Raw genomic sequence first — 12,436 nt, forward strand, 5'->3', positions numbered from 1 at the left:
GTTGGGTAAACACGGACCCCTGGATATACCAGAGGTGGGGTCAGGTGCCTAGGAGGAGTAAGTATCCCCTGTTGACCAGTCACACCCACCGGGAGCCCTATATCTTGATCAGGTAAAAGGAGTTATCGGTAGACAAAATCAGTGTGCCAAGATCGGCCTAACAATCGGTATGAAACACGTCATACATCATTTGACTTAATGATAGGTTGTATTGGCAAACTAGATTGTTATAACGACCATAGAATTTGCGAAATGCTGATTTTAAACGAGACTGTTGAAACCCCTGCACTGTCAACTTGTTTGTCAGTAGCCTGTTTCGATTTGAAAACTGATCATACGCAGAACAAGCTCTTGCTTATCGAATTGAGATCTATACACACCATATGCAGGTGATAATGGAATATTGCTACATATATATGGGAAGTTGACGATAGAGAAGCTGAAATCATCCCATTGTCATAAAGTTGAGTTGTTAGTTTGCCGGATACTTTCAATAAAATATATAAGTATGAAGTAGAAGTGGACGACTCTGTGGTGTTTTTATTTCGAGTTCACAGGGATATATCGAATCCACATATGAATGAAAATTATTATAAACATGTATTTAAATGTCGAATTGAAGGCCACAGCAAGAAATTTTTCTTCTCGTGTAGATTGATTGATTGTCTCGCTCGAGAATTTTTCACTCATATAGAGACGTCACCAAGATCGGTGAAGGGCTTCAAATTTAGACCTATGCTCGGCGCTTACGGCCATTGAGCAGTGAGGGTTCTTTAGCGTGCCACACCTACTGTGACACGGGACATCCGTTTTTAAGGTCATCGAGACATTTAAGGACCCGTGACATTCACACCTGATGCCGAGCGTTTGGCGATGGAACTGTCACTACCTGTTTTAACGACTTAGGACTGTCGTGGTCGGGATTTGAACCCCGGCCTTCCGCATGCGGGGCGAACGCTCTAACCTCCCGGCCACCGCGGCGGTTCTTCTCACGTAGAAGTTTTTTGAATAAATTCTGCTTCACAAGAATATAAAAACAAGGCTAAGAAAGGAGCACAATTCGTGCCCATGGGAATTCCAACAGACTGTTGGAAGACCTGATCACCATAGACTACGAAGATATTGTCAATGAGGAACTCCAGCATATTTTTATTTCAACTTTAGAGTACTTGTGCGTGGAATCAGAGTGGTGTTTAACAAAGAAGTTTTTTTGGATGATGATCATTAGATACGAATACTCCCTTTTCCATTTTTTATTGAAGAAGCAACTGTCTATGTCAAAAAGTCTAGTCTTTAATTTATCGTGAAGAATCGTTGTGTAAAGTGTTGAAAAGTCATACGTTTTGATGTTGCTGTTTTGAGAGAAAAAAAATTGCGATTTCAGATTTACCAAAAGTTCCTTAGAATTGTTTAGAATCCACATCTGATTTGCACCACTTCTGGCATGTGTTGTAGCACAATAAGTTTGAAGTTTCTCCCTCACGACTGTTAATATTTTCGTGAGGAGCAAAGACAGGGGCTTGGGAGAAAATTTACTCGATCCAGCAATGTATCTTTTTTGTAAGGATTTTTGTGAAGTTTAGGAACTGTCGTAAATGTGGTCTTGTCTTGAGAACCCTTTGCTTGACAGAAATCAAAGTTAGTACACTGGTACATTGTGAGGAGTAGATGACCCCTATTGATTTAGAAGTCACATGGTCAAAGGTCAAGGGTCATACTGGACACATGAAGATACTGTCTGCTCAATATCTTGAGAAGACTTTGCTTAAAAGACATCAAACTTAGTACACTGGTACATTGTAAGGAGTAGATGACCCCTATTGATTTTGAGATCACATGGTCAAAGGGCAAGGGTCAAATTAGAATAGGAATATATTGTCCATTAAATATCTGGAGAACCCTTTGCTTGACAGGCATCAAACTTGGTACACTGGTATATCACAAGGAGTAGATGACCCCTATAAAATTTGGGTTCAAATTGTCAAGGGTCAAACTGGATATAGTGATATATATTATCTCCTATATTTGCTTGATTGACATCAAACTTGGTACATTGATACATCATAGGGAGTAGATGACCATTATTAATTTTAGGTCACATGGTCAATCCACTTGGATATAGGAAGACATTATCTACTCAATACCTTGAATTGATCAATTAAATGATGCATGTGTATAACCCTTTTCAATTTTGCAGCACGATGAACATATATGTTTTACAAACATTTCTTGTTCTGTTTTAATTGGCCTATTCAAGAATCAAAACTGGTTTTCTTTAAAGAGATCTTATAAATTTTAGGCCAGGAAACCGTGAAATGATAGGTATACATATATTCTGTTCGAGATTCTGGCAATAGCTTGCATTTTATGCCTCCGTATTAGAATATTATATATATAATTCAAATATAAGTATAGGAAAATCTACACAAGTAGTAGAATAATGAAAATATCACAAAGCCGATTGAGTATACCTACTTTCTGTGGAAACGAGGGGGTTATTTATATTCGGTCTTTCGAGGGGGATGGGAAAGACCGAATATAAATAACCCCCTCGTTTCCACAGAAACTAGAGTATACCAGACTGTTCGGTAGTTTCGGTAATTCTTCAGGAGTCAATACTACTGAAAAATTATAGAAACTAGTCAAGGTCTTTACATCTAAGATTCTTCAGGAGCTGATATTCCTAAAAATAAAAATTATAGAAACCATTCGAGGTCTTTACATCTTACATACATTTTTACAGACAGATACTAGTTGAGTATACTCTCAATCGGCTTTGTAACAGGAAGGAAGAAAATGCATCGGACCAGACCGGGATTCGAATTCAGTAATTTAATATATGTATCACGATCGAATAAACAAGACTGGTTAAATAATCAATATAAGCGCCATTCCGTTCAATTTATGTGCCATTCCGGTTTTTACACCGTCGTCCCGGCTATTAGGCGCCATTTCGGAGTCTACTCTCCAGCACAGCAAGGTAAATTTATTACTTTCATTTTTACAACTACGTGTATCATTCCCGTTCTTCAGGTCGGTCCATATAAACATGCTGTTAATTAGGCAGAGTAATATATAGTATATGTCATTCGATTTGTATTTTGTAATGTTTGCCCTCACTGTGACCACAGGGCTGTGACTTGCTTAACTTTTGACGCGCGACTTGTTCTGAACTGTATAAAATTATGCTCTTTCCTAATCTCAGCGAGATTCGTCGAGGCTGGATAATTGGACTGACGCCTCTTCCGAATCTCAGACCAGTGTCACATAAAGTGATTCGGGAAATCTTGCCTGAACTTCGGCCGCTTGTTGCGATTAAAATGGGTTAAATTGAATTTCTTGCCCGCTTCAACTTTTCGCCTCAGACATCCTATTAACTCCCTATCACAATGAAACATGCATTTCTTACCTTTACAAGGTGTAAATCCCACAGTAATTCAAGTTGGCTATTTTCGAAGCCATTGCAAACGGCCACCATTTCATATTTTACCTTCTCAACACTGAAGAGTTCCGATAGTTTAGGACGCCTTCTAATAGATTGATTAAATATTACACAGTTTTCTTTTTATTGCTTTTAATTTTTATGCTTAAATGCTTTGTACAAAGTAATTGTCAACCAGTAACTTCTGTATTTTCAATCATAGTACAAATTGTCATGAAGTAGTATATCGGAACTCTTCAGTGTTGAGAAGGTAAAATATGAAATGGTGGCCGTTTGCAATGGCTTCGAAAATAGCCAATTTGAATTACTGTGGGATTTACACCTTGTAAAGGTAAGAAATGCATATTTCATTGTGATAGGGAGTTAATAGGATGTCTGGGGCGAAAAGTTGAAGCGGGCAAGAAATTCAATTTAACCCATTTTAATCGCAACAAGCGGCCGAAGTTCAGGCAAGATTTCCCGAATCACTTTATGTGACACTGGTCTGAGATTCGGAAGAGGCGTCAGTCCAATTATCCAGCCTCGACGAATCTCGCTGAGATTAGCTCTTTCCATGTCACTAATTGTGGGGTAAAAATGCCCAAGTCTTGTTGTAAAGCTTTCAGGTTTGTAAAATTGTGTGAACAACACTGCCTTTGAACATAAAACGCATTTCAATATAATGATAATTTTAAATAAATACATGCGTGGATCCTCTAAACACCCCCCACCACCACCAATGCGTGCCTATCTAATTTTTGAAAAATGAAATTCATATAACAATCCCATTGTAGCAATGGCATGTTTCAGAATAGAAAATTAGAACAATATTTAAAATATTGTACATAATCCTAATTTTAATACAATGATGAAATATTTCAGCATTCACATATAATTATAGAATAAATTGCAACATTGTTGAGCCCCTCTCCACTGTTGTTGTAAGGATATATTAAGATTTATTCACAAATTTAACTAGAATTAAATAATGATTTTTCAGTTGCTAATAGCAAGTGGCATGGTTATCATTGGGGGGGGGGGGGGGGGGGGGGGGGGTCATCGTGGTTTGCATTTAAGCAGCTCTTATTTTTAGACGCGGAAAAAACAAAGATTTAAATAATAATGTTTTCGATTCGGCCGAATTTCATTGATTTTTTATATCTTTTTTTAAACAGCTTTAATTCAGTGTGCCCCCATCACATAGTCACAGGTTAGTCTCTGTACAGTGTGCCCCCCTCACATAGTCACAAGTTAGTCTCTGTACAGTGTGCCTCCCTCACATAGTCACAGGTTAGTCTCTGTACAGTGTGCCCCCCTCACATAGTCACAGGTTAGTCTCTGTACAGTGTGTCCCCCTCACATAGTCACAGGTTAGTCTCTCTCTCTCTTTTTTGTTCGAATAATCAATTCCTTTTGAGACTTTAGTATTTTAATCAGATTTGTGGTTTGCAGAGGATTATACACAAATTGTATTTGATGCCATATTACGTATGCCTTTTGTATACGTATATTGTCACGGTAGCATGACTTTTACAAATGGAAATAACAAGTATTTAGATCCACCACTGTCAGTCTTATTATGACGCACGCCAAACGTAGACATGACGTCACACATCTTAGCCTGCCTTTCATAAACATTGCACTTCGTTAAACATTACGCCTTATGGTGCACTTAATTTTCGAACTAGGATACCACAAGATTAGGATGATAATCAACGTAAGTTTACAATCATAGTCCAAGGTGTGACGAGGGACTTCTGGGATTGGCGTCAAAAAAATCTTCTTGTTAAAGGTTTCGATTTAGCTCGGATTATTTCGTGCGCTTTTGTCATTAGAGCTCGCATTACGAGCCAACGCTCTGCGCTCGCTATAACTGTACACATCAAGGTAAAGATGTGTCAAAGAAATTAAAAGAAAAAATATTCTGTGAAGAATGTTCAGATTATATTGTCCAATTTTTTGTGAAAGGTCTTAAAGTTTAGTCAAGAAAGTAAATGTGACTTTGTGGTTTAATTTTCTTTTACATGGATTCTCATTATTATGTTATCTCTATTGTAGATATGGTTCAGATATTGTTTTTACACCCAGACTTGGGAATTGGTGGTGCAGAAAGGGCTGTTATAGATGCAGCACTGGCACTGAAATCAAAAGATCACCAAGTACAATTCGTAACATCTCATCATGACATTTCACACTGCTTTCAGGAGACCAAGGATGGAACATTAAAAGTTACAAGTGTTGGAGATTGGCTGCCACGGAAAATCTTTGGCAGATTTTACGCGCTGTGTGCTTACATCCGAATGCTCTATGCAGCACTTTATGTTATCATTAGTCCCTCTCTCAACTATGACATTATTTTTTGTGACCAAATATCTGCATGTATTCCAGTGCTGTTACTATCCTCTGCAAAAATTTTGTTTTATTGCCACTTTCCTGATTTGCTTCTCACCACAAGAAAAAGTTTCTTGAAGACTTTGTACAGAAAACCCCTAGATAGACTGGAGGAATACACCACTGGGCTGGCCCACAAAGTCCTTGTAAATAGTCATTTCACAGGTACTGCTTTCAACTTGGTTGTACATGTGCATTAGAGGTGCAACGATTCTCCTTGTCCAGTGAATTGAAAGTCGTATTTTGGGATGCTGATTTGAATTCCAACTCGTGAGATACATGTATATTGACTGTAAGGAAAAAAGTACCAAAGGAATAAAAACACTTGAAAATATGTGTTACGTCGATTCGTCCGATGTTCGACTTAAAGAGATATGCATTACATTTTATTGCTTTATTTCACTGTCACGTATCTCTTTATGTTTAACATCAGACGAGCTAACGTAACAATTCTCAGTTTAAAATCATTAAGAAAAAAAATTAAAACCCCAGTTGGACTCAATAGTGTGATCTTATTACCAGCCTAATGTTTTGATCCACTGAAGTAACAAGATAGATGATGAACTTTAAAAGGACAAAGAATATATATCTCTTATTTGTTACAATGACATAAAATTGAGATATGTTATTCCTCCTTGACATATTTTATTTGGCACAGAAAATGATTAGGACATAAAAGTTATAAATCTTGTATATTTTAAACATTGATTAGGAGATTTTCAGATATATATGATTTCTATTTTAATCAAATTGATAATAGGTCTGATTTGAAAATTATACTGATCCGAGATATACATGAATCTTTGCAACTTTAATGTACACTAAGGACATGGACAATATGTCTCCATATTGATGTATTGAATGTAACAATGCCTATATTAAGATTTTATCCCCTTTCAATGGAATGGGAAGGAATATAATAACTAACTTTATGTACAAGTGTGGGTGATCAAGTGCTTCCGTAACACTGATAAATGCATGAGACTAGATGCTGTTTCACTTTGCATTGCTCTTGTAATATTACTTGCATTTTTAGGTCACCCGAGTCTCTTGACTGACTTATTGCTATCCATGCCCAATTTTTGTAAACTTTTAAATATTTTTTACTTCTCAGAAACTGCATTGCTAATTGTCACTAAAATTTCTGTGGAACATTTTTTTGGATAGGAGTAAAAATTGTTAATTTAGTGGTCCCTGCCCTTTTGGGGCCATAAGGGTAGGACTCAAAACCTCTTTAAAATCTTCTTCACTCCTGACATAACAAAATGAATGTGTAGTTTTACTGACCATAAAAGCTGCTAACATAATTGTAAAATTCAAGGTCACCGAGTCAGGAGTTAAGACTCTAGGGTGGGGATATATGGATCATAATTATAATAAAAATTATAAGATATTTAACAAGAAGTGTTTGTAAAACACTTTAGTGGATAATTTTCAAAGTAGGTCAGAGGTCAATTTCATGGTCACAAGGTCAACAAATTTGGTTCTAATGGAAAAGTTTTATCACAAGAAATGCACATGATAAATATGAAAGCCATGCCTAAATGGTTTAAAAGAAATGGCTTATATTAGAATTTTCTAAAAGTAGGTCAATGTAAAGGTCACCAGGTCAAGACTTTTGTACCAATGGAAAGGTCTTGCCACAAGAAATACACTTGCCAAATATGAAAGCTGTACCTCTTATGTTGTAAAAGATATGATCAAAGTGAAAGATTTTTTTTTTATTTTCAAAACCTTGGTCTAGGTCACAAGGTCAATGTTAAGGCCACCAGGTCAAAGATTTTGATACCAATGGAAAGGTCTTGCCACAAGGAATACACATGCCAAATATGAAAGCTGTATGTATTGTAATCTGTATTGTAAAAGATAATGACCAAGGTTAAAAGTTTTTTGTCAACAGACAGGCTAAAAACTAGATGCCCCCAAAACTTAGAGTTCTGGGGGCATTAAAAACCTTTAGATCATCTAAGAAATAAACTAGGTGCTCTGTTATATTGAACATAGTGGCCTATACCTGAATTATGAAATTCAGTAATCAAGGGTTACGGCACCAGGACAGGGCTACAAGAATCGTACAGTAAAAATGCGCTTAAATCATGCACTCCAGAATTTTAACAATCTGATTAAAATCAGCTCCTCGATCCGCTCCTTTATTTCTTTTGATTTTGTAATGGCTACTTGAGTAGCGACAAATCAAAAGAAATAAAGGAGCGGATCGAGGAGCTGATTTTAATCAGATTGGAATTTTAAGCACAAGAAACTAGGTATGTAGTAATAATGGGCATGGAGAGCTCAACTTTCATTTACTCCTGGGCATCAAACAAGCAAACTGTTGGCATGATAATAATGAGCAATGACCCCTCTTTGAAAACTAAAATTTCATTTGCCCAGTGTTCAGGCCCCAGGTGGGGCCGAGTTGATCAATCATAATTTTTAAAGATGCATTATTTTTAGAAATTGTCTATACTTCTGGACATTTAGCATAATAATATTGAGCAATGTTAGAGCCCTCTTCATTCTACCAAACTTCAGAAATCCATGGAGTCTCGATTGAGGCCCATTTTGGGGAAAAGTTGAATATTTCATTAAAGATCTTCTGTTTAAAATTTCTAGACATCCAGCAGAAAAATTGTTTGTATATTATAATAATCAACTGGCCTTCAACTAAAATTGTGAAATTCATGTCACATGGTTAAAAAGTAGCTTCTGGTTTCAGGATAGGACTGTTTTGATTAAATGTTGACAAATGGGTTAACTTCTCTTAAAAATTTCCTCTTTATTCCTGTACATCAGGTACATAAACTATGTGCATCTTTATGAGCATTTGGTTTTCTACTAAATGTACTGAATATTTAGGGACATATCTCCCCAGCTCCCCAAATTGGGAGTGCTCCAAATGAAACCTCCCATTAATGTACTGCATAGTATGGAGGAGAAAGCATGAGTAGGAACATAGACATTATGAACTCTCATAAGCCACATTGGAGAAGTGTTCAAAAACTATCTTACACCCTCCACCCCTCAGATCCACTATAACTTTAAGGAAAACAATTGGACCAACCTGTCCCTACAATATGCACATTTGCAAATGGCATTGAAATATTGTACAAAATTTCAAGTCTATTGGATAAGCCATATAGGAGGAGAAGCGTTCACAAGCTATTTTAATATACTCCATCCCTCTTAGATCCACTATAACTTTTACGAAAGTAATTGGATCCTCCCATCCCACAAATATGCACATCTACAAATGGCAATAATGCATTGTGCAAATTTTCAAATCAATCCAATAAGCCATATAGAAGGAAAAGTGTTCACAAGCTATTTTACATCCCCCACCCCTCTTAGATCCACTATAACTTTTAGAGAAATATTGGATCCTCCTGTCCCAACAATATGCACATCTGCAAATGGCAATGAAGCACTGTACAAAGTTTCAAGTCTATCCAATAACCCATATAGGAGGAGAAGCATTCACAAGATTTTGTGACAGACAGACGGATGGACGGAGAGTACAACAACAATATGTCTCCCCTGAAAGATGGGAGACATAATTATCAATTATGCATGATAGTTATAATACTGTATATCTATCATCTAGTACAAAGTATCAAAATGGAGAAGTATAAAAAGCAAAGGTAACACAATGAATTCTAAAGACTAATAAATTGTACACACTCAGGTGACCATTAAAGCCCATGGGCCTCTTCATTTATATTTGCAATAATTGTAAAATATCACGATGCATATCAACTACTTTACCATGCACAATATCGCTAGATATCTGTATCACACCAGCCCTAATGTATAAACAATGTTTTAATGGATACATTAGTCATAATGTTTCTAATCTGTTCTCATTTATTTTCTTTAGCTGGCATATTTAAAGAAACTTTCAAGTCACTGGGTCATGTGCAGCCTGCAGTTTTGTATCCAATTCCCGACTTCAATGGCCTGAACAAACCAGTAGATGAAGAGTTCATAAAAAGCCTTCCTCAAAAGCCTTCTTTATTCCTTTCTATAAACAGATATGAAAAAAAAAAGAACATATCTCTGGCAGTAATGGCTTTTGGTAAGATGTCACATACGGTAATGGATCATAAGAATTTTGTTCAATAATTGAATCACTCTACAGATGTATAGTTAGTGAAACTTGATTGTTGTCATCTTGCCATGTCAGATTTATTTATTTATTATTCATTACTAGATCTATGTACTGGTATATACACAAATAATATATTCACAACAACCTCCCATTGAAGCATCCTTTTCTAAACAAAAATATAAAGTTTTCACAAATAAGAAATTATCTACATTACATGTAGGTTTATATTGCGAGAAGAACCGGGTATTTGATACGGATGTTGTAAATTTCAGAGCTACTGGTAGAGAAGCACACAGCCTCAAATGCTCACCTAATAATTGCTGGTGGCTATGATGAAAGAGTGTCTGAAAACAGAGAGTACCATAAAGAGTTGACGGACCTTGTGGGCAAATTGGGCCTCACAGAAAATGTGACTTTCCTCAGATCAATCTCTGATGCACAGAAACGGTCCCTGCTGTCTAGTGCCACCTGTTTGCTGTACACGCCTGAGAACGAACATTTTGGAATTGTACCAATTGAGGCCATGTATTTACGATGTCCAGTTATTGCAGCCAACAGTGGGGGGCCCCTGGAAACTATTGCTGATGGTGCAACTGGTTACCTTTGCGATGCTGCACCTGATCAATTTTGTGATGCTATGAGTAGATTTGTGACAGATGAGAACTTGCATAAGAAGCTGGGATATGCAGGAAAAGAGAGAGTGATAGAAAAATTCTCTTTTTCACAGTTTACAGAGCAGCTTTGTGGTATTGTTGAAGAACTTGCACAAGACAAATCTCACAATATTTCTCCTATCTGGATCTTGACATTCATCTCTCTGATCTTCATAATAATCATTACAATGTTACCTTGGTGGTAATTGACATGCAATTTCGCATTAAATGTACATATTGTAGACATCAATTTTTTCGCACAGTACAAATTTCTGTGATATCTGGTGTCCTAAAAAATCTACAGAGTTTGGTACCAGTGGATGTAAGTTCAGTTGTAAATCCTGATTTTAAATCTAGGAAATGTTTGCAAAAATCAAACGGTGTTAGGCCTATAATTGAATGTGAAAATTATAGAGACGTTTAATAAACACTCCAGTTTACACATGTACATGGATATCATTATTACTTAATTCAAATTAGAATAATCAGAAAATAGGCTGTCTTATTTGAAGTACCGTAAATTACAATGTACTTATACAGGAAAATTTTTGTCCAAAGTTATTTCTTGCTAGTAATCAATGAATTTATTTTCACTCAATTTTAAATTCCCCATCTAGGATATGGATGAAAATGAAATGGCGGCAACATTTACTGTGTGTGCAGTATGTTCTTAAAATGAATGCACTTAATCAAAATCAGTAGTTATTACATCCATGTTCAGTTTGTTTCAAACTGTCAATAATTCACTGTGCATGATAAACATCAATGAATAACCCTCAAGCACGTGAGGACTAACTACCGTATATCAGTTTTTTTCTGCGTGTATCTAATATCTGCTTTGTTCGTGAGGATTTCTGAATCGTGGAAAATAAATCTGCGTAAATTTGATACAATGTTTTGTTTTTGTAATAGAGTTATATAGCATACAGGTAATAGTACGGTGAAAGTTCTGTGGTCAGTGTGCTTTGTTTCCCCCTATATCTGACAAGTGCCAGGTAATGGGTATGTAAGCCTCAATGTTTATTTAATAATTAAAGGACAAGCTAATTAAATGGGCCACATTCTTTGCTTCATTTATGTATAATTATACCCGAGCTACTCATACCTGTAACGGTACATGGTTTATGGCTGTTTTAAACTGAAAATGATTATTGATAAATATTTTGCATTAGTACCATTACAGCTAACGAACAGCGATTACGTTACTATACCGCCAAATTGTACATATTTATAATATACTTGAGTGTAAACAAAAGTGCAAAATTGTTTTTGGAAACTGGTACGCAGCACAGGTGTGTGATCAGCTGAGCGCGTCTTCCGAAATTGATGAGGTGAAGGTCGATCTATCTCTCACCTGGATGAAGTCACTTTGAGCGAAATGGCTGACAAAACTCTCTGATTACATATGTACATGCGAACAAAACCTGAAATCGTCAGAGATGGATTCAGAGAAGCAGTAATATCATCCATATTGAGATTTGATTATAATTGCGACAGTAACTCGGAAATTGTGTAAATCGTTTCATTCACTGCATAAAAATTAGGAGTTTTTCATACAAATGCTGGCTTTTTCCCCAAATTCCTGCATAAGTTTAAATAATAGTGAATTATATTTTTGCTAAGACTTTGAAATAGTGAAAATTTGATTCGCGTAACTTTAATATACTGTTTTAGGTACCGAGTTGCGGAAAAAACATGATGCAGAAAAAACCTGATATACGGTACTTCAATCTTGTTAACTTTCATGCACGATAGTATATTCAAATGTCTTAAATAAGGATAATTGGAATATTTTCTGTCAGATGGGATAATTGCAGTTAAAAGTAAAAGCTGTTTGAGCAAGTTTAAAAATGGTCCAAGTACAAT

The 12,436-nt window shown here is 36.2% G+C and overlaps 1 protein-coding gene across 4 annotated transcripts; it reads left to right on the top strand.

The window, feature by feature from the left end:
- Positions 1-2,789: 2,789 nt before the first annotated feature.
- Positions 2,790-11,458, top strand: LOC125667890 (alpha-1,3/1,6-mannosyltransferase ALG2-like). 4 transcript variants are annotated; one of them, XM_048901551.2, is made up of 4 exons: positions 2,790-2,980; positions 5,480-5,977; positions 9,687-9,884; positions 10,190-11,458. In XM_048901551.2, the coding sequence occupies exons 1-4, from the start codon at positions 2,797-2,799 to the stop codon at positions 10,774-10,776; spliced, it is 1,467 nt and encodes a 488-aa protein (XP_048757508.2). In that variant the 5' UTR covers positions 2,790-2,796; the 3' UTR covers positions 10,777-11,458. The 4 variants fall into 4 exon arrangements, with proteins under 4 accessions (XP_048757508.2, XP_048757513.1, XP_048757511.1 ...); XM_048901556.2 differs by lacking the exon at positions 2,790-2,980 and adding an exon at positions 2,985-3,033; XM_048901554.2 differs by lacking the exon at positions 2,790-2,980 and adding an exon at positions 3,442-3,773.
- Positions 11,459-12,436: the final 978 nt, after the last annotated feature.

The sequence above is a fragment of the Ostrea edulis genome, chromosome 4, assembly GCF_947568905.1.
Source record: "Ostrea edulis chromosome 4, xbOstEdul1.1, whole genome shotgun sequence".
NCBI classification, from domain to species: domain Eukaryota; kingdom Metazoa; phylum Mollusca; class Bivalvia; order Ostreida; family Ostreidae; genus Ostrea; species Ostrea edulis.